At 37.9% G+C, this 27,757-nt stretch overlaps 1 protein-coding gene and 1 long non-coding RNA gene across 2 annotated transcripts; both read left to right on the forward strand.

Annotated features, from left to right (window-relative positions):
• The first annotated feature begins 78 nt into the window (after positions 1 to 78).
• LOC122164170 lies at positions 79 to 6,533 on the forward strand. The gene is made up of 3 exons (XR_006170145.1): positions 79 to 162; positions 1,614 to 1,662; positions 6,342 to 6,533. It is a non-coding gene; the product is annotated as an uncharacterized LOC122164170 (long non-coding RNA).
• A 617-nt stretch (positions 6,534 to 7,150) lies between these two features.
• Positions 7,151 to 27,247, forward strand: CATSPERE (catsper channel auxiliary subunit epsilon). Its single transcript, XM_042818186.1, has 13 exons — positions 7,151 to 7,210; positions 7,492 to 7,598; positions 9,263 to 9,293; positions 10,518 to 10,592; positions 11,657 to 11,763; positions 15,908 to 15,998; positions 16,379 to 16,840; positions 19,552 to 19,610; positions 22,621 to 22,696; positions 23,085 to 23,137; positions 23,342 to 23,441; positions 24,645 to 24,802; positions 26,334 to 27,247. The coding sequence occupies exons 1-13, from the start codon at positions 7,151 to 7,153 to the stop codon at positions 26,488 to 26,490; spliced, it is 1,536 nt and encodes a 511-aa protein (XP_042674120.1). The 3' UTR covers positions 26,491 to 27,247.
• Positions 27,248 to 27,757: the final 510 nt, after the last annotated feature.

Genomic DNA, 27,757 nt, shown 5'->3' on the forward strand with positions numbered 1-27,757 from the left:
CGGCACCTGTAACTGCAAACAGTTGGTCAGCGGCCGCCCCAGGCGCCACCGCGGCGGCGCGAGTCCGCGGCCGTTAGTGACAGGGTGGGCAGTGATGGTGCCGCTGCGGGCGTTGTTCCTTCTGCTCCTGCTGCGGCCGGAGACAGACTGCGCCCTGTGGAGGTGGAAGGAGGGGGCAGGGGCGCCAAGTGGGGCTGTGGGGCGGGAGGAGGCCATGAGCGCGGCTCGGGGTTACGCGTGATCTGGTGCCTCGGGTCCTCTTTCTGACTCCCCAGCACGCAGCAGCCCGTGGCTGAGGTGCTACAGGTGTGCTTGCGCGTCGCCAGAGCCACAGAAATGAGCGTTTCTAGAACACGGGGTGAACGTGAGAAGCCATTTTCTCCAGAGGGGTCGGAACATGGCCCTAAGCTTACTCATGAGGAAGAACAATAATGGAAAAAACCCATCTCAGAGAAATGCCTTCCTCGTGCATACTTGAGGCTTTAGAAGTGGAACTAGTGTCTCAGGGGCTTTCATTCTTTCCTACTTCACAGAATCAACACGCCTAGGGGAAAGAATTTTTTTGAAAGCAGCTATTAAAAAGGCATAAGTCTAAATGATGTAATTACTGCTCAGACGGCTACTCAGAAACATGAGTCACTGAGCAGGCGCTGGCAGTCTGCAGCTATCGGGCAGGTCATGGAGTTATGTTGGGTTTTAGTTGCGTCTGTGTTCCTTCAGGTTCACTCCCTTCAACAACCTTCAACAACTGCAGGAGCTATAAAATTCACCAGAGAGAAGGTTAACCAGTTAAGGGTAGAAAGATTTATAATAAAATCTATGTAGGACAAGGAGAAACAGCCACAAACTGAAGTGTAGGAAGTTCCACACCAATGTGTGTAAGAACTTCTTCACAGTAAAGGTGACAAAGCAGTAGAACAGGCTGCACAGAGGTTTTGTGGAGTCTCCTCTGAAGATATTCAAGACTCATCTACCTGTGCAGTCTGCTGTAGGGAACCTGCTTTGGCAGGGGGTTGGACTAGAGGTCCCTGACAGCCATACAATTCTGTGGTTCCATGGTTCTGTGATAGTTGGCTGAGTTCTGTGGAAAGATGTTGAGCAATTGCAGGTGATATGAGACAATTGTATGTATGCACTTTAAAGAGTAAATGAGCCCCTAACTCTTGATACTGTGCACTGTATTAATATTTTTGGCTGCTAAAAACCATAGCAATGGTGTTCCACTGGACAGAGCATTGGGGAAGTCAGTAAGAAGCACGAGGAGCTGCTGAAGTCTGTCTCACCCATTTTGCTGATGCAATGGAAAACTTGGTTCTAGTACAGTCACTTTGAAATAAACTGTACACTGTCTCATAACTCTCCAAAACATGGTCCTGATTTAGGATGTGATTTTCCAGTTTAGCTGAAAGATACTAATGCTAAACCGTTGCCAGCACAAATATTCTCTTGAAACTCAAAATATATTTGAGTCTTCATGGATAGTGTTCTGATAACATGGTATTAGTGCATTGCTACTTTCCAAAGAGGTACTAGACACATATTGTCATTCTGCTGCTATTTTTATTCATTACAGACAAGTTTTGAAATTATATTTTGGTGTGATTTCTTGGTAGGGATAGAACTGCGGAAGAAAACTATGAACTCTTTACCTCCAGGAAAGATGTAAGTGTTTAATGAAGATTGAGGTAATCAATACTGATTGGTATGGTGAGGTTTAGAATTTTTAGTTAATATACATCTGCCATCCCTCCCCCCACTCCTCCCTTTTCTTTGCAAACTAAAGGGAGGTTTCACTCTAATACCACAAGAGATGCTAAATTATCTACACAATTCACTGTGTTTGTAGTGTACTTATAAAAAACACTAACTCTTGACCAAAGCAGAAAAACAACAGGCATCTAATGTCCCTTGTCAAAAATAGGCATTTAGTTGTAGTATAAGGAGGAGTTTAGAATAATACTGTACAGAAGTACCCAATTGCACTAATTTTGTTTAATATGATCAAGAGAACCAGCGAGAGCTTGCAATGTTACAGTAGTTCTTTTTCTTCTAATACGAAGGGGATCTATTAACTTTTTTTCTAGTTCAGCAAGCCAAATCTGCTTTGTGTGAGCATTTTGAGGTGATGCAAAGTTTATCTCCAAGGAGGGAAATGAAGAAACGTGACTGCTTTTTCTGGAACTAACAAGCATGGTATTGACTTAGTAAAACTGACTGCACCCGGGGTAGAAACGTACACTGATAAAGTTTAGGTTTTATTGTCTTCTGAATTGCTCAATGTGCCTGCTTGGAGAAAGTTATAGTTAGGATAGATTTCACTGTAACTCAGGTACATTCAGGCTTTTGACTTTAGTCATTTTCTGCCTCTTGATAAACTTCAAGAGGCTCCAACAGGAACTTTTAATAAATAAACACAAACTGGGAGCAATATGAGATAATTGTTGTATTTCATTCAGCTGAGTTGAAGGTATAGATGGAAATGTTACAGATGTATGTTTTGAGTTATTCTAATGAATTCTAATCTCAACTATTCTGATTTTTTTTAAAGGGTTATAGAACAATTTGCCTACATTGTTTAGAGCAGGATTTAGCTAAGAACTTCAATAGTTCAAACAATCAAGGGTGAACATGAGTGCAAAAATCCAAGAATGTCTGATGGATTATTAGGTGTTGCTCAGCATGGCTTATGGCTCACAGGGTGTTATTTCTTTGACCTTACTCATACTTATTAAACATGTTGAAAGACAACTGAAGGGTATGAATATTTCTTCTGATACTGTTTTTCCTCCTGTAAGTTTAATTTATTTTTTTGAAAGAATACAGATAGAAGAAATAAATAGACCACAGCAATGCAAATGTCAGAACACATGGCCCATGCTACAGGTTTTTTGTTAAAACTAGTTGTTTCTGCTCAGATATTTTGCACAGAGTAAAATACCTACACTGGAATAGTGGTTGTGGAAAAGTGATCTGTAGGTATCCTACAGAACTATGTGAAATGAGAAAATGTTGAAATTCATCACATTAAGTCATTGAAATATTTAATGAAAAACTGGTTAATTTTACTTCCTGTTCATATATGGCATCTTTATCTAAGATATATTGTGGCTCACAAAAAAAAAAATATATATATATATTGGTTGATAGTGCCATAGTCCAGAAAAGCCTTAAGAATTACTGTACCAGACAATGTTGACATCTTTAGCACTTCAAACTCTCCAGGATGCTGTTACTTCATCTTCCAATTACTTTATAGAGACAAGAACCGATTATCCAGGAAGGAAATATGTCATTTTATTTGAACATTGTGCTTGATGTAATGGATCCCTTCTTGTTTATTGCTGTTTTTAAATTAGTTATTCAGGTTAAACTTTTCCATAAGTATTTTTGGTAAAATTCATTAGTCTTTTTGTCATGATGAAAACAAGATTAAGCACATTATAAAGTAATAGTTGTACACGTCATAATCAATAGATTATCACACAGCAATTGTTTCAACTCTGGTTAGATGGATCTAGAATATGAAGGAACTTTATTCACTGAGAGGGATTTTCGTGATATATGCGCTATTGAAGATAAAAGGTAAAGACTTCACAAATGAGAAACATCATCACAACAGCTGTACTTTGAGTTCAATGAGAGAATAGTTAAGATAATACAGTATGCTTTTTAAATTTTCAAACCACCTACTGTAAAGAGGTGTCTCTTTGTATGCAAGTGCAAGTAAGGTAGCAACAAGCAAGACTAAAGATTCTCAGGAAAATAAAATACTTTGGGATTCGTTCTTTGAGAAGTTGCAAAGCTACATCCTTTGCTTGGAAATGAGATTTGTAAATTATGAATTGCAGAGACAGCTATTTAATGTAATAATACTAAGAAAAATGAGGAAAGAAATTTTAAGTGAGTTCCTCAGATCTATGTATTCCATTTTCCCTGAAAGCATGGAAAGTGAATTGTTGTCTTTACAGATGAGAAGTGAGTTTTCGTATGGATGACATTTTAATTTCAATATTTACCATAAAAACTTAAATGGGAAAGTGAGAAAGTAGACGTATTAAATAGAAATTAGCTTCTACTACCATGTTCCCCCAGAATTTCATTGTTCTCAATCTCTGTCTTGGCCTTTCACAGCATCAGACATTAGAAGCTTAATAGAATGCATCATGTGATAGATAGTTTGGGTCATTAACTTTCTGCAGTACTTCTGTACATTTCTTAGGAACCCAGAAGTTGTGCAGTATTTGACTGAGAGTGATGTTAAATTGGCAGAAAGCTTTTTCTTCTTCAAAGGTCCGGTTTTTTGTTAGAATTTTTCCCCTTAAAACGGTCATTGCAAGAGTATCACCTTGAGGGGGGAGCACAGTAGCTCCAAATTTACATCAGCTTTATCTGTTTGAAAACAGCAGCCTTTACCATCTCCTGGAAGTGCCTTAAGAACTGTGGGTGAGATCTACTACACCAACTATGTTTGTATTTGGTTGTTAAATATAGGTTAGAATATGCTTTTTTGTCTGTTTTATTTGCTAATCTTTAACCTGCGTTACCTGCTAAATCCTTCGTTTCTTCTGCTGGTAATCCTACCTGATGTTTCTGGACAAGATGGATGAGAACAGGCTGGTTAACGAGGTGAAGTGTGACCTTAAAGACAGGCAGTCAGGATGTGCAAGCATCTAGAAGGGGCCATACCATTCCGCATGCTTAGATAGTTTAAGGACTGGGAAGTGTGCCCTGCCAGCTGGCTGTCCTTCGGGGGCTTGTTTATACAGCTCTTGAAAGAGACTGGTCATGTAATTCTTAATTTCCTCCAAGTGTCACTGATTCTGTGCATTAGCAAAGTTAGCTCACATACAGGTAAGGTAGAACTTGAGCTAAAAGCTTAATGCGTATTTTATATGTTTTTAGGCTCACGTTTCTCTCACTTTTTTTTTAATAAATAATTTATAATTTATAAATAATGCCCTAAACGATCTATTTTTTTAGTCTTAGAAACATTGATTGCCTGTAACCTGAATACTGAACTGCTAGGTTGTATAGTCTGTTAAGAGACAGTTCTTGCACAGACTCCTGAAGAGAACCCTGAAATGCTGACTTTTCATGATTTAATCTAAGTAGATTTTCAGACAAATGTCTGTTGTTAACTACTCTGTTACGTACAGTCTTTATTTTTTAAAATAACTGCAGTTCACCCAAAACAACACTGAAATGTCAGTTTTCCGGAACTTACTACATAAAACCAAAAGTAAAGACTGAGGTAAACGGCCAAAATAAGTTGTATAAAAATTGATTGCGGTCTCATTGTGTGCACAGTGATGGTTTGAAAGCAGGTGTCTCTCACAGCACCCACAGCCTGTTATGGAATGGAGTTCCTGAGCTGGATAAGCTGTTTACAAAATAACTGTCTTTAGGGATAAAGGTGCTGAAGGGGAGCTTCCAAGTAAGAATGGCGTTTGTTATTACATTAACTAATGTAATAATGGCTCATTTGGTTGCAGGCTTTATCAGTGAGTTCTGAGATTTATGGTAGCCCCTATTATTTTATTAAAATATTAAACATGTTACACTCATCCCTTTGATGTCCATTTCCTCTTGTTACACAGATCGTGTGCTTACTGTATTTTCTCTGGTAAGGCAGCTGCTTATCATAATCACAAAAAAACCCTCAACTATCTCAAAATAGCTTTTGTAATGACCATTGGTTGTTTTTGTACACATTCTGCAGTATGATTGCAGCTAAGAAATATGGGGCAATTTTATGGATTTTAACCCTAAATGAGAGACCATTGTACATGTGTTATTCAATTTCTTATTGTGTCAAAAGTCTTCATTAATACGGGGAACTGGAATAATGGTATTTCCTGCCTGTTAAATGGGATTGGTACAGATTATGTGGATATTGTCACAGATTTCCTTCATGTTTACCAACAAAAATCCCCCTCGAGAACTGACTAATTAGGATTTTTTTGTTCAGTATTTTGTTAAGAACATAAGTGGTTTTTTAGGAGATTGGTTCTGAAGATGCTCATGTTGAATTCTGATTATGGTTACCTATCAGAAGAAACTGCAGAATCTTTTAAATGGATTCAGGGAATTTGTAGTATTTTGTTGCATCCATGTTCATGAATCCTAGCCTACATATGTGATCAGTGACAAAGGTTTTGGGACATTGAGTTCCTAAATAGTCTGACTGAATTCATTTGGGTTATTTATAAATCAAAGCCTTTTTCTGTAATTTCTGTAAGTATTGGAGTATTATATAGGCACATTTATTGCTATGAGTAAAACATAAGCCCACAGCACTAGGAAGGCAGTGTATTAAAGCAGAACATCTCTCTCTCTTTTAGACCTTTGAGGATGAAGAACAGTGTTTGCCTGATTCTGATCCTTCTAATTGTTTCGCGTGCTGTTCAACAGTAGCTTCAGAAATAGAAGGGTAGGTTTTTCTCTACATGAATATTTTTGGAAATATATAATAACAGTCTTTACTAAAAAAGATACATTTTTAAAATGATCTGTTTGGAGAAATGAAAAACATCTCAGCTTGGAATTTGAATTTTGGATAATGTTATATATTAGTGCATATATATGTGTATACATATATGTCAGATTTAGAACTTCTTTGTTTTTATATTGAATTAAAATTCATGGAAGGGGAAAAGGGAAAATTTTGTACTTGGTAGAGGCCTAAAAATGAAGGATACTGACAAATGGATTATATGTAATATTGTGGTACCATGCAGCCAGTCTTTGCCTGAGCTCAGTCTGTTTCAAGGCAATTGCAGAAGTGTATAATCAATGGATATTAAGGTGTTACAATCACAAAATAAACAGAGTTAGGCGAAGTAGATTATGATAGCAAAAGAGAATAAATGGAAGGCTTACCTGTATGCTAGGCTCATCTACAAAAAACACCAGAAGAGGGGATCTCCAGATGAAATCCTTCCTCACTGGTAGCCAGCTCTTAAATAGGTCTAGGAGGGGTGCAGCCAGGCTCCACCCCTTCCGGCAGCACAGGTGAAGGCAATTCACCTGTGCTCCTCTGGCTGACTCATGGCTCGCCTCAGGTGATCAATCAGAGGTTCAGGCCGTGACTCATCAGTTCCCATACACAGAAGGCAGCTAACTAGCAATAGATTACAAAGAAAACTGGGGGATGAATCACCAAAAGATGCAGGCTTTGAAGGACATATGCTTAAGAGGTCTTGAAGTTACAGTAAAAGCTCCCCTTTAGTGTAGAAAGTGGAGGTATTTTGCTTGTAGGGTCCAGAAATACATATTTTGGAAGAAGCTAATTGTAGAAATAAATAGTATCTTGGATGCTATTGTGGGATTCCAGAGAATGTTCCAGAGAAAGGAAGAAGGTGAGACAGTCTCTATGTGTACTTCTCATGCAGTTAAAGTAATGATTTTTGAATTTTAAAATGCAAACACATCAGTCTACCCCTTCTCATCTCCATGAGGAACGCTGTGCCAGAGCGAAGCTGCTGCTAAAAGCGTGTGTTCAACCAGGGATTTAAAATATTAAACAGAAGTTGCCATTTGTGTGGAGGGAGAGTGCACTGCTGTTTGAGTGTGCCAGCAGATCAATTAAAAAAAAACAGGTAATGAAGCATGAGAGCACATGTTTTAATACAGTAAGTCCAAACAGGAATGTTGGTGGTTGTCAGGGTAGGAAAGCCTGCCAGAGATAGATTGCCTTATATTCCCAAGCCTTAAGAAAAAGAAAAGTCTGATTATCATCAAACTCTTGCAAAAGTTCCATAGAGATCCTGCATAAAACCAGTAGTTTTTAGGCAATAATAATAATTCATATTTTGCTCCTTTCATCCACGGAGTTCGCCGATATTTGGCTTACTTTATTTATATAGGAGGAAGAAGTCTATAATGCTAGTCAGGAATATTGTAATGGCATATATTTGTTTATTAGGTAAGTGTACAAAGTCCTCATTCTGTAACCATAGCAGTAGGTTTCTTTTTGGTATTTGAACCCCTCTGGTAACTCCTGTATAATATAAAGCATCGTATGGTTGCACTCAACGCTGTTTTATCTGTTTATTTAAATAGAAAGCCACTAAGTTCCGTACTTGGATTATTTCCATCAATTCCAGAGCAAACTTCCCTGCATGCTTTCTCTTTTGATCCATGTTAATGTTGCTTGAGAATGTCTTTGCATTTCCCAGACATTACTGCAAAAGAGAGCACCCTGTTGCTTTTTCTGCTTTCTTTTGCTGAAGGGAATGCACTCGGTATATTTACAAAACAAACACTAAACATGACTGACATGAAGCCAAAGAGCCATGGCAGCAATGTCTCTTGTCCTGAAAGAACTGTACATCACACTTCTTTCTGCTCTTACACATCAGTCACACTAGTTGAAGTTACATGTGTCTGCACCTGAAAATTGCAAATTTAGTTTTGAACTCGCATGAGAATTTTTTTCATTGAATTTGAATATAATTGCTAATTTCTTAATATTTTATTCAAATGCTGATGAAAACACATTTCTGTGTTACGTTTTTCTGCTTAAATTGTTGAAAGAATGATTGACCACATTTGTGAAAGCAGTTGATGTTTTTGCAGTGACTTTGTGGGAGTTAGCATTTCATCCAGGATGTTTAGTGAAGTTTGATGTAATGCAATCCTAATGTATGGCTGACATCAGATATCTAACAGTTTCCCCACCTCTCCCACTCAAGTTGCAGCCCATGAATTTTCCCCGTTCCAGCCGCAGCACAAGTGCAGGACGCATAGAGGTCCTGTTTCCAACATGACCAGTGCTCTGTTCCCTGTCATGTCACTGCAAAGAGGGACAGGAAAGGGAAATTGTTCTCCCAATCCACTGCACAATGCTCAGTCTCCATAGCTCTGATACAGCAGGCATCCTTCCTTCCAATCTTTTTAATCTGGTAACTTTAAATTAGGTGAACTATAGCAGAAGACATGCTTTCTTTAAGCAGTGCATATTTTTGGTAAGAGGGAAACCACGTTATAAAAAAGCCTGTGAATGATGCTCAGAGTATATTTTTAAATGAGAACCACCAGCAAATATAGATATCTGTCTTTAAACGTTTATGCAATGGAACAGCCAATGCCATGATGCTGAACACATTGTATTATAACGTTGTAGACAATGTACACACCTGAAACAAGCAGATTGATTTAAATTGTATAATGTATGTACAACTTGTATGTATATATATATATTATATAGTTTTATTCAATAGAAAGTTTCTTAATAATATTGTATTTTTTATTGTTTTTGTAGTGCAGATCAACTCTTCTTAAATGAGCACCAGGTGAATTTAATTTTGAATGCATTCTTTGACCTCATATTTGTATCTAGATCTTTAACTGCTTTCATTTCTTATGAAATACAATTTTGACACAAACTCATGCTTACTACTGGCAGACTGGCCAACCTACTGTACTCATTTCTTTGAACTTGTGTGTTTACTTGAGATTTTTAAAATGTGTCCCTTTCAGTGAATATGATGAAACGTGCCATTGGTATGGTAATTTAATATCTGGTTTATAAAATGCCTTATTTCATAACATCTGCAAATTTAATATAAGGAGATTACAAGATAAATTATTTCCTACCTCTCCCCCCTTTTTGTTTTGTTTGGGATCATTTGAGGAAATACGGAAACTTTTCTTATGAACATGTCCATGCTAACAAAGTGAATTGAGATAACTGTTCTATAAATGGTTTGCAGCCTGCTAGAAATGGTGGAAGCTCACAAGTGTGGAAGCAAGCTTATATTCTGTTCAAGTTCTATTCACCCACCTCTGAGAAAGCAGCTGTAGGATTCCTCAGTTTGCGCTGTTCTAAGGACAGATTGTACAACTTGGCATTTTGATCTGAGTAGATGAACAGCAAACTGCAGCGCATGAACTGTGTGCTGCAAACTTACAGCATGTCTGCTGTTTCATAGCTGCCTCTGTGCACATCCTTACACTGCTCTACTTTGTGGTAAATGGGAGGAGAGAGCCTCACGGAATGATGGTTGTCTTTGCATGTACCTGGGAATTCCAGGTGCTTGCCTTCTGCCTGACTGAAAGAGCAGTGCGTCACCTCCGTGTCGGTCATGGAAGCATCATTTTAGTAGCAGTTTTGCAATGTTTCTTTGACAAGAAGGAAATTCTGTTTTGTTTTAATAGTGAGTAACCTCTCTTCCACTGCTACAGCAGAACAGGCTGTATATAACTGTGCCACCCATGAGAAAGGCTTCTGAGGGAAACATGAAGGCCACAGGGGAGAAAAAAAATCCTCTGCATGAATTTTACTCTTCCCCCTTTATTTCTGAGAAAATGTGTGCTGTTTCCCTCAGTAGCTGTTGCCCATTGACATCAATAAGAAACAAGATGTACAAGATTGGTCTGCAGAACCAGCGTTGCTTAAGATGATGTTGTTGCTGTGTTGTTTTATGTGCTGTCAGAAGAAGAAATGTTGTCACATTGATAGATTTTTAATATATATTTCAAAACATATTAACTCTTGTCTCTCTTATACTTACGAGTTAATTTTGTGGATTTACGATCCCGAAAGTGCAGATGCCTCTGAGTTGAATCACACTGCAGTTTTTCCATCAGAAGTAAGTTGAAATTATGCCACTTAAGAAAAAAGTGAAAATGTATGTCTTGTGAAAATTTACCAGCTGAAAGTGGAAATGTCTTGCTGAAATATTGTGTCTGCATACATCTTTACTTCCTTTTACTGTTAGGAAAAGTACATTTGCAAGATTTTCTCTTCAGTTAATACTGCAGCAGTGACACAGGTGTGGAATGAGGTGAAACCTATTGTCTGTTTCATAGATAGAAGAGTTAGCAGGTTTTAGTGATACAGTCACATTTAAGTCTTTTTGAAAATGGTACTGAAGTCATTGTAAGTGGTAATATCATGTAACATTTAAGTCTCTTCTTCAGATTCCCTGTATCCCAAACTGTTGGAAAATAAGTTAAAAGCATTATGGAAGTCATGAAATGTGATAAATGGTGTTGTCAACTCACTAGTTTAATTCACACCTAAAATGTAACAAGATATTGTATGGGCTGATCTGTATAGATAGATCTCCAGACTGGATTAGGTATTTACTAACGAGGTTATCCAACATGGATTAGTTATAGAGATGAATATTTACAGTAATTTTTGTTAGGACTGGCTTTCTGATCAAAACAAATGGCAGAAAGTATTCAGTTTTGGTGTGGTATCTGATACAGAGTAAGCATGCATGGCACCACAAGTTGTTTATTTATTTTAAGTTGTCATCATTAGATCTTGATTTTTTCACATTTGTTTCATATTTGTTTCATATTTGACATTACTCTCACAGAATAAAAGAGGAAAAAAAATAGCAATACTAATTGCATTCTGAAGGCATCTTTGTTATTAGATAAGTAGATGTTAAGAAAGTTTTTTGTTCTCTGATGTGGCAAAAAACCCCCACAAATAACAGAATTATATTCTGAGTGTAATATATGCTAAAATGGATTGACTAAATATGGTTTTTGTAGTATGCCATTGTTTGAAAATATATTTTATAATAGAAGAGCTGATTCCAACGTAAGGATTTCTAGAAAGAAAAGATTGTTGTAAACAACCTTATCCTAATTGGACAAAAACAGATGATTAATAAAAATGTTTGTTCTACTTACACAGAGTTCTCAGATACTCAGCAAGATGTTACAGATTTGGGGACAGAAACCTGTTGTTCAGACCTATTTCAAGCAAAAAACATACCACTCTGAGAGGCTTCCAAAATTGGGGTATGGTAATGTATTTATGGTGCTTTTTGTTTTTTAATAGAATGTTCTATAAAATTGTTCCATTTATGGCTCTGTAGACAGTTGTTAATGAGTAAGTGTAGAGAGGGCGATGAATAAAATAATTTGGTCATTTTTCTTCATATTTTTTGTACCTACATTGTAGAAAGTGTTCTTGGAAGTATATCAGTGTGTCCGTTGTTTCAGCCATAAGTAGTCAACAGACATGTCATCAAAAATGAAGTATGAGGGACACAGTGCCCAAAGAACTTCAGAATTTCTTTGTAACAGTTTTGCTACACAGAAAAAGAAGGATAATTGAAGGAAAAAAGCAAATGCATGCAAGCTAGAAATTATCAGTCCTGAACTAGTGGTATCAGTCTTGTGAATTTGAGTACTTTAGGGAATAGCTTGTTCTCTGCAAGAAGATGTAATTCTTGTTTTCATGGTCACTTTTGTGGATTGATAACAAGTTTTAAACAACTTCCAGATTTGGAGAAACTTTTAGGTACCTGGCTTTAAAAACCCAGGGAGTCCAATAACAGCTTTCAGAGCAACGAGATGTGACTCCTCAAAATACAAAATATGGCTGTGGCCATGTCTGGACCTCTTCTTTGTGCAGTGGGATAACTTTGTGCTTCAGTAATAATTTTGCTCTTTTTGCTTTTCTTTGAAGACAGCTTGTCATCAGCAGGTTTATCTGCCCTTTGTTTCATTCGCCATAATACTTAAATTTACATAATCATGCAGTTCAGTGCCAAAAAACTCTCTGCATATAATTGTTCTACTTTGTATGTACAGAAGCCCAAGGAGTAGAAAGCATGACTAGACTCCAAAATCACCTAAAGTTTTTACTGTAACAAATGGTCGCTGAGTCTTAATTATCAAGCTGTAGATACCAGCTTGAAGCTCAATGTCCCCCCATTCAGTCACGCCATTCGTGGAACTTTAGAACCTATGTGAGCTATTGTGTCAAGCATTTCTTTTTCATTTGGAAAAAAAAAAATACTGGCCAGCTGTTATTCACCCTCCTCTAGGCTTCTAAGTTTGGGATTTGCACATTTTTACCTCACGTGACACAAAAAGAAGGTAGCTCAGGTAGAATGTCATTCAGGGTCAACTAAACTGCTTCCAGTATCTCTTCTGGCTTGTTGGCCTAATTTTGCTCTCATAGAGTTATTTTTCTTGATAGTAGCTGGTGGGGTGTTGTGTTTTGGATTTAGGATGCAAACAGTCTTGATAGAGCCGATGTTTTAGTTGTTACTGAGCAGTGCTTGTGCTGAGTCAAGGACTTTTCAGCTCCTCATAATTTTCATACTTCTCATACTGCTCTGCCAGCAAGGATGCTGGGGGGCACAAGAAGCTGGGAAAGGTCAGAACCAGGACTGCTGACCCAAACTGGCCAAAGAGACTTTCCATACCATATAGCACCATGCTGAATCATGAAAGTGAGGAGAGTTCACTGGGAGGGGCGGCTGCTCAAGGACTGGCTGGGCATCAGTTGGCTGGTGGTGAGCGATTGCACTTTGCATCACTTGTTTTTTTATTCTTTATTTATTCTTTTCTTCTTGTTGTTGTTTTTTCCCCTCTTCCTTATCAAATTGTCCTTATCTCAACCCATGAGCTGACGAGTTGAACACCTCTCACATGAGCGGGAGTTTCTGCTGTGGGACAAAGAGTGAGCAAATGGTTGAGTTGTGCTTAGCTGCCTACCAGGTTAAACCACAGCACTTCTTCAGGTTTGAGTCCTGGTATTTGTGCAAAACATCTTTGACATCTTTTATCTTTCTTTCACCTGTTTGCTTAAGATTTTGTCATTTTCTGTGAGTCTTCCAGCAAAAACCAATGCTTAAATATACTCTTCATGATCGGTAGTAGGGCAGTAGTTCTAAATATTTGTGATAAAATAATAACCAAAGTATTTATACTCCTTTTAAAGCTTGTTTACTTTACAGTGTGTTTGCATGTGCAAACACATCCTATATTTCCTAGGAAATAGGATAGCAAGAAAGTGCCTGGAGGTGAGGGAAATCTGAAGGGGACACAGGTGCTTCTTTATACTACAGCATCCACCAGCAGGTGACATTTGTTGGAGTTTCTTACAAAGGCTATATAGGATTCCAAAGGATTATTATGTATCTTTCACTACACAGGCAACTATGTCAGTTTAATTGGAAATAAAGAAATTACGGTAAGACTTTGAGTATGGACATTGACAAAAAGGCAATTGATGTATCTGATAATTTACATTTGAAAAGTTTCCTGAGGCAATGCCATCTGCTTCTATTCCTGTCTTTTCTGTGCTGGAGCCCTTGATGAAAGACGTCTGCACAGGTTGGGTTTTTTTTTTTTTCCAGTAGTTTACAAGAATAAATCTAATATGAGGCCTCTCCTACTGTCAGTTGCTCTACTTTTAGCACTATTTACTGCATTTTAGGACAAATACTTTTTTCTTTCCACAAGTGTGTACTATTCACCATACGTTCCAACGTGCTGCGAAAAAAAAACAAAACAGCAGTGAGAAAAAAAGTCACAGTTTATCTGATTGTGAGTTCATAAGAAAATAGATCAAGCCAGTAAATGACAGTCATGTGAAAGTATAAGGACTAATATTTCGCAAAGGTATTTGTCACCTATTTTATTATCTGTAAAATTTTAACCTACATAGACCTCCAGTGAAGCTAATCCAAATATATCAGCTAAATTTTTGCACAAGATAATGAAAATTACTCTGGGTTTACATTTTACAGAGGATTCTCAACTGCAGACATTTCCTGTGACTGTATTTGCCATCTGTCTTTTATTTACTCCTGTTTTACTCTCTGAACACCTTATAACATGCTCGCTACTATTTTGTGACTGTACTTTCTATTTATTGAAGAATTGACTCTCAGCATATAACGAATACTGGGTATGATACTGCAAGAAGTGAGTATGGTTTTAACAGGGGTGTTTTAAATACTTGTTAGGTAGGTTTGGTTTGCTCTCAGGCATCTTCATCAGTTGTATCTAACTGTGTAATCGCTAGATGGCAACATAGCAACACTCCGTGTCAAAAGCTGCTGTAATCAGAGATGGGCTTTTTTCTGTAACATTTTTCACAGCAGAACTAAACTAATCCTCCCCTGCCCCACCTCGTGAAGTGGGAACACAACATTCTGGCCATTTCTGTAGACTGTTTCTTATTTATATGAGTTCTGGTATTCTTTTTTGTCTTTTTGACTATTCCTTTTTGAAAGAACTGAAGTGCAGAATAATCAAGGAAGAGAAAATAAAATTGCTTTGTAATTTATTTTAACAGTGAGTCTATTGATTCACCGAAATCTTCTCATACACACTTGGATATTTTGCAGCAACTTTTTTTATTGAAGCCAGCAGCATTCTTATCAACAAGAACAGAATTTGGATCATTTTGTTCTTTTCCAATATTTAATTTACTGCCATAAGTCCGAAAGTTGATGCATCTGTTAGCAGAAAAACACGTCTGAGGTGTAACAACAAGTGTCCCATAATCCAGCATCATTGTTGAGACCACAGGGCCAGCAGACTAATTCAAATTCTAGTCAGACTGGTCAAGATGGTTACCGCTGTCTGAAATTTCAGACTAAGAGAGAAGAAGAAGCAAAACCAATCTCAACTGATCTGCCAGCTTCTCTTACTTTTGGGGCCTTGCACAGACTCGCAGTTTCATTAAATTTTTGCTAAAAATTTGCTGTCTCCTCTGAAGGTCAGCAGCATCTTAGGAAATCCAGACAGTCTGCAAGTATAGGAAAAGTGTCCTCTATCACATTTTCTTCAGAAGCCAAAGTTACAAAGCTTATATTCCTCCTAGATCTCCTTTATACTGAACTGATTTTTTGTTTCTGTTCTAAGTTTGTATCAGCCCTGCTGTATCCTGAACTACTTGGGCCTTAATTTTGAAGAAGTCACCTTCTTCAGGGATGTTGACTCTTGCATCCATCAGATCTGTTATTACGCTGTGTACTGCAGAAACTGGACATATTGTTATAGACTATTTCTGTTACGCATGGTTTTCTCTTATTGCTTATCAACACAATCCTTGCTGGATCATCAGTGGCTCCAGTCATCAACTGCAGTGTGGTTTCACATTAGCTCCTGTTAGTCTGTTTTCTTCTGTGTATTGCAGGTGGCTCAATGGGGGCTATGGGAAAGGTGGGGGAGAAGAAATACTTCGAATGCATTCAAGATATTGGTGTTCATCTGTTTATCCAGTGCAGGTGAGTTATTCACAGTTCTCATTTGGCATTTAAGATATGGATGATCTTCATTAAATGTCTGGATACATCTATTTTAGATCTCTTTTAAATCGTTCTTAGGCTAGGGTGAGAATTAGAAATTACCAGACAGCAACAAATTTATTTAAAGACATTCTGAAATAGGGTCCACACTCCGTGGCTCTGTGTGACGTTATGCAGCCATTTGACATTGTTTCTAGACTCACGGCTTAAATTTGTAAATTGACTTCAATGCAGCTTTGGCAGTTACATTAGTTGAAAATGTTTCCCAGAACATCTTGATTTCTTAGCGTACGTCCCTGATATGAACCTTATGAGAAGATAGTGTTTACATAATCATTGTGTTCATTTTTTTTTAACAGAGTGGAAAACAATTAAGTACTTGGGCAGCAGGGATGTCTACTGAGCTGTATGTTGGATACAATGAAGCATTTAATAAAATAGCAGATACTGCAAGCTTAGTGAAGATCGTCAGTTTTCCAAACACTGCTTCTTTAACTGTAACAACTGTTAGCTGTGACTCAGTCCCATGCGAAGTGACAATGTCACTTATTTGCAATGCCTGCAGCTCCTCCAGACTATTTTTTCTGGCATTTTATAATGAAGGCAGACAACTTTGGGGCTTAGGAGATTTTTGCTTACCTGTTCCTCACAGTTCTGCTATGAGGATGATATACATAAATTCAGCATTATCTTCTGGACTGCTGTGGGATGATGTGTTTGCTACACCTGTAAAAACAGCATGGATAATGGATATCTTCATGTGTCTGGATCAACACAACCAGAAATGTCTGATGGGAGCACTATCCACCAGATTATTCTCGGTTAAGTATATTTTATTTTAAGTAGTTATTAACTTTCTTTTTTTAGTAAGTGGTAAATAAATGTAAAGTAAGAGACCATTGAAGCAATCTTGTAAATGACAATACAAGAATATCTATTCAATTCATTGGTCTGTTAATACTGAAATATTAATTTTTGATGGAAAGACGCACCAAGAAAGTATTTAGCAAACTGTTACTTGGATACAATTAACTTGCACTCCTATCAGCATGATTCTAACCTGCACCCCTCTACTCAGTGTGTTTCTAACAAGAAAACTGAGGCTTTCATCCTTAGTATTTGTAACAGGAAGATAATTTTATTTGGTTTTACCAATTGCATTTGACTAACAATGTGAGAACTAATTTTTCCCAAGAGAAAAATAGGCATGGCAATAATATGTTTTTCAGTACATCAAAGAATTTCTGATGTTTTAAGGCATTCATTTTCAGATTATAATCACAGCATCATTGAGAAGGAAATGCTTAAGCAGTAGAAACAGACATGTGGCCTGGGAAGAATACAAGGATGCTGTCCAGATGTGCAAAGGTGGGATCAGGAAAGCCAAGGCACAGCTGGAACTGAACGTGGCAAGGGATGTAAAAAATAACAAGAAGGAATTCTATAGAAACATTGGTTAGAAGAGACAGGCAAAGGAGAGTGTATCCCCATTAGTTAATGAGAAGAGAGGTAACAACCGACATGGAGAAAGCTGAGATACTCAACGAGTTTTTTGCCTCAGTCTTCACTGGCAGTCAGGCTTCCCACGTCTCTCGCAACTCTGAACTGCTAGACAGGAGCTGGGGGAGTAAAATCCCTCCAACTGAAGGTACCACACAAAGTCATACTGATGGTTCCGTGAGAGGAGGTCAAGTGTTTTTACTGAAGCAGCTTTCATAGTGATTACTTCTAAAGAGAGAGCCTGCATTTGTAAGCATGCTTATGCTGACTTTGGTGGCTGCAAGGCTGCTTCTCCCACATTTCCTCACCCCTCTCTCACAGCTGCTGTGGCACAGTATCTTTTGTTTTCTTAGATCTGCCCTCCCAGAATCGCCACCAGCAGTGCACAGTGGCTCACCTCTGGCCATCGGTGGGTCCTTTTAGGCACCACTGGAACTGTCTTTTATCAAACGCGGGGCAGCTTCTGGGTTCTTCTCACATAGGCTATCCTTGCAGCCTCCTGCTATCAAAACCCCGCCACATATGCCTGTTACATCCATACATCTCAAAAGTGTCTCTCTCCTGCTTAAGTAACCTGCTAGTTTGGATGTGTATACCGTAGTCACAGTCTGTTGTGAAGTAACTGCTGTTTCTCAAGAATTTAAGTCCTTCCCTCACCCTGTACAAGCTCACTGTCTCCCAACTGGCTACCTCAGAAATAAAGCTGTAACTGAGGCTCAACCTCTAGTATGAAAACACCGACCTATGCACTATTGTTCTGGCTAAACTCAGGAAAGGTCATTAACTGAAGAGCTGTGAAATGGCAAAAGTAATTGCTGTAGAGGAGGAAGATCTGATGAGAGAAGGCTGGAGGCAGAATCAGCTGCCATTGCTTGTTGTTCACAACACACACCTCATGCTTCCCCTAAACACAGCTCTGTGGTCATCACTGAGGAGAGAGAGTGAATGGTCTGTTTCCAGCGCTGTCTCAGTGCCATGATGTATAACCTCGCAACCTCCCTTGAAATGGATTTGGATTCATTTCCCATGATGTCATAGACATCCCTTCTTTCCTCTAATCTATGTGAGAATGGCTGGCCATAAAGTGCAGACTGGGTTTGAAAATGTTGAAGGAAATTTTTTGCAGTATTCTTAGGTGGCCCTTGCTTCCCTGTGCTGTGCCTATGAAGAAGGAACAGTTGAGGATTTAGGCAGCTTTGTAATTCTACTGTCCGTTGACCATGGCTCCTTGCTCTTCCTTTCTTTCGTTTGTCTTCCTATCCTTGTCTTACAGCTCTCCCTGTACCTGTTCTCATAGAATTCTCATCCATACTTGCTGGATTTCTTTCCCATGAAAGGTTGAGAGTGAAGAGGTAACCATAGTGGCTGAGTGCTGGAGTGTGTGAACTAATGACTGATTAGAAAAAAAAAAACTTTTTTTTTTTTAGAGCTGACTACAGTGGAATAGGATTGGCATTCAAGTAGAGGTGACCACATAGCTACTATGCATACGGTCAGGACCTCTTGAAGACAGCAAATCATAAGTGTCTGTGTGCAGAATCAAGGAGAAGGCAGGAAATGGGAATGAGGATGCTGAGTTGTGCAGTCCTTGAAAACACACTGCAGGCATGACAGTGCCTCAGATGTTTCAGGGAGGAACTGCATTGCTTAGGCTGAGAATAGACTTGTGGGTACCTTTTACAGAAGAACATGAAGAATGCAGAGGTTCAAGGCTTATTTTTTTGTGCCAGGGAATTTTTCTTAATTACGTGATGGCTCCTGGTTTGTGCATGTCGCCCATAGTTTGGATACCTATTTTAGAGTAGGTGATTCCCAGATACACTGTTTGGGCAAGTCAGAACCACACAGAGAGGGAAAAGATTGTCTGTCACCTGTCGTTGGCACTGTGGAAAAGCCATAAAAACAAATTACAGAAGTAGAACTGGACATTTTTTCAGATTCTCCAGCTATCATGAAGATATCCTTTGTCTCTCTAAAAGCACTGCTGTGGTCAAAAGATTTTTACTAATTATTTTTCTTTATTCTTTTATAGGAATTTACATTTTCTCATCAAACTGACAATATTTTAGAATCCAATTATACACAGGCGTTGTGAGTATCAGAAAATGTATATAGTAGATGTAAATTTGATAGTGTAGTTTTGATAAGTAGGAGTTAAAAGCACATCAGAACTTCACTAGCTAATGTGACCATTATTATATAAATAATAATGTTAATATTGCTAATGGGCAGATACTGATGCTTGCTTATATACCTCAGGGAGGGGTATATGCAGCCTACTTGGAAAAACTGTGTCCACCTAATACATAGATTCATTTTTTTTTTTTAATGCTGATACTGGTAGGGTTTTCAGCATTTATATATTCGTGGGTGAAGGTTCAGCTGCTAAACAAACTTATATCCCTAGGTTATATTCACATAAGAGGATCTTGGGTTGGAAACCAATCCTAACTTTCTTATGCTCATTTTTGTTGTGGATTTGCATACAGGTTTATTCCAATCTCTCCATTTCTAATAGTGTTGACACTCAAGTTACTGAAGTGATAGTTCTGACTATTAACCACCTTTTTTTAGAAATGGAAATGTCCCTATGACAAGCAAGATGCTGATGTCTTTTTAATGTGAATGAGTTGATGACAAATTGGTAGCCTTTAGCAGGAGGCTAAAGAAATTTCTCTCATTTGGTAGGCCTTTTTATTAATATTGTAGAGACTTTCCAGACTCTAAACCTTACATAATGCATGCAAATCAAGAGCCATTCTTCCTACAAAGATATGCAGGAGATCAGTAAGTGTACCACATGACTGAACTAAGCCATTGTCTGAGGGAGATGACTTCAGCTGCTGTTAGAGTCAGCACCTCAGTGCGTAACTTTAGTACAGTGCTCTGGCAAAGACTCTGTAAGGATTTGGTGTACGTATAACATAGGGAATATGAATAAGAACTAAAATATCAAGCTGCACTGATGTATAGTATTGATAAAGCTGAGGCTTAGATAGTTGTGTCCTCTTCTGATATTCACCATTCAAAAGGAGTATAAAAATACTGGGAAGGATTTACAATCAAATCATTTGGTGAGTGAAGAGGTTTTACAATCTGAGGCCTAAGAAATCAGTTTGTTTTTTGTATTTTAATAAAAGAGGCTGTTGCACTCAACATTTTCATAATTCTTACAACTTTGCACAAGAAAATGAATATAATTTAAGATAATGCTTATGTGTTCCACTGGATGTGCTGTAGGAATTAGAAAGGTATGGTTTTCCCCAACACTTAATGGCCAAATTACCGTAAGGGAAGGTGTGTTTCTTTTCGCTCTCCTTTGAAACACTGGAGTTTGAGCTCAGATTAACAGGATATCCAATATGATAAACAGTGCACTTCTTTGCTCCAGTTTTACCCCCGATTTCTAGGACCTAGGATTCCTGAAGTCCAGTCTTGCTGGTAAAGACTAAGCTGAAGAAGGCATTCAGTTCCTCTGCCTTTTCACTGACCTGTGTACCCAGCTCCCACAGTTCATTCAGTGAGCACACATTTTCGCTGCTACCAACTGTGACCCACAAGAATCTCACTGCCACTCAGTGAAGCAACCTAAAATCTATCAGTAGCTCTACCACTGGCAGGCCCCTACATCTTACATCTCCATCTGGGAGAAAGACTGTAAGAGATTTGATGCCTCTACGTCCTTCTAACTCAGAGTATAAATCAAGCCTACTTCAGAGGTAGAAATTATTTGCGGTTTTTGAGACAGTTCTGCTTGTGTTTTGTGCATGCGTCACTATGCAGTCAAATCTGGTTTCTTTCAGGCAAGTGACTTCCCTACTGTCTATGTGATACAAGTCTGTCTTTAAGCCCTTCGTTTGGAGATGTCTGATTACTTCAGAATTTGTTCTCCCCGCTCTCTCCCAACAGCATGCTGTTCAGTTTTTCTTTCAGTATCAACTGCTGCCTTCAGTGATGATTTACAAACTTTTACAATTTGTGTAGATGTGCCATTCCGCCTTTTTTTTTTTTTTTCCTCCATCCCAATCAGTCAAAATGGATTTCTTCTTGGCAAGTTATAAATATTGTGCAGTTGATTTCAGTCAAAGACTCAAGGACAAATGTCTTAACATTAATATCTTGAAGTATAGAGCTATAAAGAGCACTATATGCATCTGATGATATCATTGTGATGCTCTGCATCAAAGCACAAAGTAGCCTGATTATTCCTTTGTCAAAAATAGTTATGCTTTCAAACTTTTGAATCAAGCTGCCAATTCAACTCTTAATGCTCTCCTTCAAGGAGTGCTAAAAATACTCATGAACAAGCCTTGCCATTTCAGAATATCAGATCATAGATGGGAAATACCATTGGGTGTCTTCAGTACACTTTTCAAGGTCTGATGATTTTCTGAAATTGATTTATTTATGGAAAACTACACCAGAATTTGGTAAGTACTGCATATCAGGGCTGCCTCGGTCAGCAGTCTCTGACAGACTTCAGATTCAGTGCCACAGCAGGTTGTCTCATGCCTTTAATTTTGGCTTCAATAGAAGCCAGAGTTCACAAAATGTGAAATAGGATAGAATGTAACTCTGCTCATCTCCATCTGCCTAATTCCAGATTGTACTCACCCTGGTAGTGGGTTCAGTGATAAGCAATTTTAAATCTCCCATTACATTGATCAGTCTCCCACCCAAACTTCGCTTTTCTGCTTTTCACAGTGTCATTTATCTGCAAACTCAAATAAAAATGAAAACAAAATATTCCATCCTTGGGTAGCTACTGTGTTATTCAAAAGTAACCCGGCGGTCTAATAATGTCAAACTTGATTCTCTGGAATCAGTAAGCATCTAAAATTACTAACTACTAGAGCTGACTCAGTTTCAAACATCCACCTGTAACCCCATAATGCCTGAATTACTACAGTGAGAGTAAAAGAGACATTGAATTGTAGGTGATGTGATAATAAAGTAACAGTAAGTAATAATAATTAGTGCTTCTTGCCTCCAAATGAAATTACCTTGCTATTACTGTAATTAAGTTACTTTGGTGTTAACGACTGATTTCAAAATAAATTATAACATGAACTCTTGTTTGGGTGGGGGGATTCTTTTGTAGAGAACTGACCAGTGGTGTTATGTCAGCTGAACTGAAGCCTCGTGCTGTTGAAAATGCATGTGAATTACAGCATCAGGTAGGCACTGTAGCTTGAAAAAAATACAGTAACAATGCCTCCCACCAATTCCTGACCTACTGTCAAGAGGATTTCACAGTATAGCATCCCCTTTAATTAACGTGATGTAAAATAACAAAGACTTTTCAAGAATAGATATAAAAGGAGGAAAGTTCACAGAATAGTCTTGATGCCAAAGTGTCCGAGATGAGTAAGGTGTGATAAGTTGTGGACTAGAAGGGAGCCACACTACTGGATTATCATGCTGATTTGTGCAATAGTTCTTGTAGTCATTATTCCCACTAGTAGTGAGCAGCCTCCCTCAAGTCTGTGATGAAGCTCATTTCTGGAAAGTTTCCTGGGTAAATTAAAATGTGTTGGTTTGTGATTTGTTTTTGTTTTTTACCAGGTCTCTCACTTTTTTGTTGGCTGCCCTCCAGGAAGGCACATTGCTGTTAAGATGTAAGTTTTAATCACTTGTTGTAATTCTAAGATGCCCTAGGACACCTTAGCATTTTGCACAGTGTAGACAGGATCACCGATTACCTACCTTACCCTTTGCAGCCACAGCAGCTCTACATGCTTACTGATCCATGCACAGTTAGAAATACAAAGGCTGTATGTGTTTCTTCTGTTCTAATTAGGATCACATTCCATGTTTTACAGATATGATGGTGATATTTGTGTTAGAAATGTTGAAGCAAATTTTGTATTATGGGAGATAAAAGGCAGAACTGACGATGGGTACACTTCATCCATGAAAAAAGTAAGCCAACTACTGAGAATGCTATTGAAGTATTTTGTGCATAATGGTCTACATGGAAAATAGGACTGTTCTTACACATGTTGAGATTTCTTTAATCTGAATGGATGGATTTAGAAGTTTAACATTTTAAATTTATACTAGATTTAACATTGTATTCAATATGAAAAATGAAGCATGTGGGAGTTATCAAAGCAATACACTGAAAGGAAAAAGAATCTGCATTTAGAATCTGATTTGGAAAATGCAGCTTAAAAAACTTGAAATTTCAGACCGTCTTCTCTCCATAGAGAAAATAAAACAATACTCACTAATTCACACTGTCTTGTCCAGAGAAATTCTGCCCAATCTCTTTATGAGTAAAGTGAGGACATTTCCTTCTTTTTCAGTAGAATGACAATCAATATTTAAGCCAAATCAAACGAAACACAGATGCTGTATATAAATCTACACAGATAATACAACCTTATAATGAATCTAGAGTAAGTAATAATTTTATTTTTGCTGATTGACTAGATTCCCAGGAACTCACAAGCGTTAGGAGTCGGAAAGAACATAAAGAGAATGTATAAACCATGACATATTGTTTTGTTTTGTAACCATCAAGCAGCCAAGCTGGATGGGAAAAGATAAAATATATATAGACATAGATTATATAACATATAATATCACAGAGCTACTGCTTTGTCCTGTCTGCATGAGATTTTCTTGTCTGGAATTCAGCCATAATTATGAATCATCTTCGTCACCCTTTCTGATCAAGGAAAATATCTTCTGAAGCATCAGATGTAAATTCGGAGGCATTTCCAAGTTCGCTCGCTTTTTACATTCCGTCTTTTCTGTGTAGTAGTAGACAAGGTCTGTATAGTAGAGGCTGAATAAGATAAACTGAGTGCAGACTGACCACAATAAGATCAGCAAATTCCCTAAGGTGATGACCTTAGGAGAAATAGTTCCTTTAAGAACTGATATTTGTGTTTGGGAAGTTATTGGCAGTTTCTTAATAGTGCTGTGAAGGGACTGAATTAGATCATTTATGTTCATAGGACATCTAATTTGTACATTTACACAACAGAATCCGTTCATCATTTTTAACCACTGCCCACAAATTAAAAAGCAAAAAAAGAAAGAATGACTAAATCAGTCTTTGTGTTGAATTGCTTTTCAGAGCTAGTTCAGCAATAACTTGTTGTTGTTGTTGTTCAGAATTACAGATCCTGTTTTGAGCTTGAGAACAGTTCAAAGGAAGGACTGAATGAGCAGTATCAGATTTTAAACAGCACTTCTCAAAACCACATGGCTCGGCCTTTTAGTCATGATGCCACTTACCTGTTCAGAGTGAGGATATTAACTCGAAACTACAGGTTATTGTCTTTTTTAATGTTCAAAAAGAAAGTGTGATGGTGTCGGATCAAAATGGAAAAAAATGCGGACGGTTTATATTTTAAAAATATTTTTGCTCAGCAATTCCTTTGGCTCAGGTGTTTCCAATGTTTCCACTCCAACCTAGCTCTAACTCAGAAATTATTCCGGCGTCATTCTTGAAATCCATGACTTTTCCATTTTCTACTAGTCTACAAAATAAACACCTGCTACATAATCTGAAAACAATGAGGAAGTTACAAGAAAAAGAACAATACTATTTGTAAATAAACATCGGTGAGCTGAGAATCTTCAGAAATATCCAAGAATCATAGAATTGTTTGAGTTAGAAGGGACCCTTCAAAGCCACCCAGTCCAACCCCCCTGCAATGAACAGGGACACCTACAGCTACATCAGGTTGCTCAGAGCCTGACCCTGCCTTTGCTTCAATGATGAAAACAGCCCAACAGCTTTTCTTATCTATTTCAGCTTTTGGGATTTAAAAACAGTCTTTGCAGTCCGTACATATGGTGTAACAGAAAGATAACAGCTAGTGGATATTTCTAATGGATTTTTATTTAATATATTAGATCCTCCTTTTGGTCTTCCTTTTTTACTTTTTTTTTTGTTTGTTTGTTTGTTTTTGTTGTTGGGTTTTTGTTGTTGTTGTTGTTTGAAATATACTTGATAGTACAAAAACAAGAAGGCAAGATACTGTGTTCTTTCTCTGTACAGATGATTCATAGATAAAGACAGAAGTTATCTGCACATTTTTAAAGATTTTGCTTCTTCAGAACCTCTGCTTGAAAGCAAGCAGGGTGTTTTTCAGCTTGTGAGGCCTCACCTGCTTTAACTCCATGTTCGTGCGAGACCCAGAAAGCCAGATGCTTCCCTTGTGACTGTTTACATTCAGTTTGTGCCACTTGCACCTATCCTGCAGAAATCCTATTTCCACGGCCCCCTGCTGACAATAAAGGATTTCCACGGATGGAAATGAAAATCAAATTTGAACATTATCCCATCTGCACTTCTCCAGCACACCAGACACTTGAGAGAATTGCTTTGGCCATGTTAACAAACTAATTTAACTATGTAAGAAGTGTTTAGAGAGAATCCTTTTATCCCAGCCTGCAGGCTGAAAGTAAACAATGGATAACACCTGCTTCACACTGCAATTCCTGTGGCGTTTTACCTTCTGTTTCTGTATAAAAGATAGCTGGAGTTGGTGAGGTTTTTAAACCAAATGAACTTTTAACTGCTCCAGTGCTTTTACTTAAAAGAAGGCTTTATTTGTGACCCTTAATCAAAGGAATCTTGCCACTTGTTGGAAGAAGCAACTCACTGTGGTACATGCCTATTGAATTTGGAATCATGACCATATGGATTACAAGAAATACCTAATGATTAACCAGATGAATACTGTCTTAAGTTACTGTACCAAGTGACTGTACTGCTATGATGAAATCTGAGCTATTCTTCACTTACTATTGACAGGAATCTAAAAAATGATTATATTTTTATTTGCATTCCAGGTCAGATGTTTCTATGGCTAAGTTTTATTCCTTCATCACACTCAGCACCTTGTTGGTCTGCGCCACCTTCTGCTACAGATACAGCCTCACTTGGAAGTCTGAAACACTGGGCAGAAGACCTAAAGGCCAGTATCTCACTGATACACTAACAAAGTAAAACTTTAAATAGGATGGTGTTTGGGACAAGTGATACACTGTTTATTAACAGATGGTTTTGCAAGTACTTCTTATGTCTCTATAATACTATTTAATGCATTCAGTTTCATATACAGAGGGCATGCCAGTCAACGTGTCAGAGCTCCTATAGGAGCAGAGCTCTGGTGTGGCTAACAGTTTTTAAAAGACATTTTCCAAGCCAAGCTAAGTTAAGCTGCAGCTGTGAGCCTCATGCTTGAGTTGGCTTCACATTATGATTTTCACTGACTCAACTATGGTGTCAGCATAATTTTTCAGTGTGAAATCTGATAAAACAATGCAGGCAAAGTTTCTGCTCTGTCAAAGGGCTGCAGCCAATCAAGTTCTGAAAGTGCTCAGCACAGTCCACAGAGGGAATATTGTGTGTTTCTGACGATGTCTTTTGATGCTACATGTTTTACTTCTGCTAACAAATGTTAATTCTATCTTAAAGTGTGTATTTGGATCATACTTCCTCTCAAGCTTATTCACTTCTTCAGTATATAAATGTTTGTTATAATATAGTTGTAAAAGTTATAGTTGGTTGCAGTAGTTACATTTGTTATATCAATAAGCAGTCATGCTTGCATCTATTTTTAACACCATCTGAAGCTGTTAAAAGTGTCAGGCTTCCAGCCTGAATTTTCTTATCATCAAATGAACATACCTTGCAAAGCTTATGCTCTTAATGGCAATTGTTTCATTTCTCCAAAACAAATTAACAAAATTCTATTGATAAATAAATGTTGAAATTCTTACAATTGCTCTCAACATTCATCATTTGCAAAAATTTTCATAAAGACTATAAAATCTGTAGAAATCTAGCTTGAATATGAGCACATTTTAAAATAGTTACTGATTCATTTTGTGTGACTCATACCATGTGTATCTCAGTACAGTTTGCACCAAGATGGAAATCAGAAAAAAAAAATAAGTGATCAGCTTAGAAGTTTCACCTCCAGTGACAGTCTGTTCCTACTGAAACCCACCTTCCTTTAGGCAGGACGGCCCCCTGGGCTGAAGCACAGGTGGAAGCCCTCCAGTTCCTTCTGCAGTATCTACACATCTGTGTTCCACTTTCCCTTCACATACATCCTATGCATACAGCTTCATAGCAACACCCATGTGAGGCACTCTGCATTTCTCTGGCCACCATAGTGTTCTCTCAGCTCTCTGCTACAGCTGAAATTTGCTGCTTCTCTACTCTTCACTGTTTCTATACCTGTGAAAACTAAGTAGACAACAGCATT

Source organism: Centrocercus urophasianus, unplaced genomic scaffold (assembly GCF_019232065.1).
Source record: "Centrocercus urophasianus isolate 14NV4802_14NV808 unplaced genomic scaffold, USGS_Curo_1.0 seq_10, whole genome shotgun sequence".
Taxonomy (NCBI): Eukaryota; Metazoa; Chordata; class Aves; order Galliformes; family Phasianidae; genus Centrocercus; species Centrocercus urophasianus.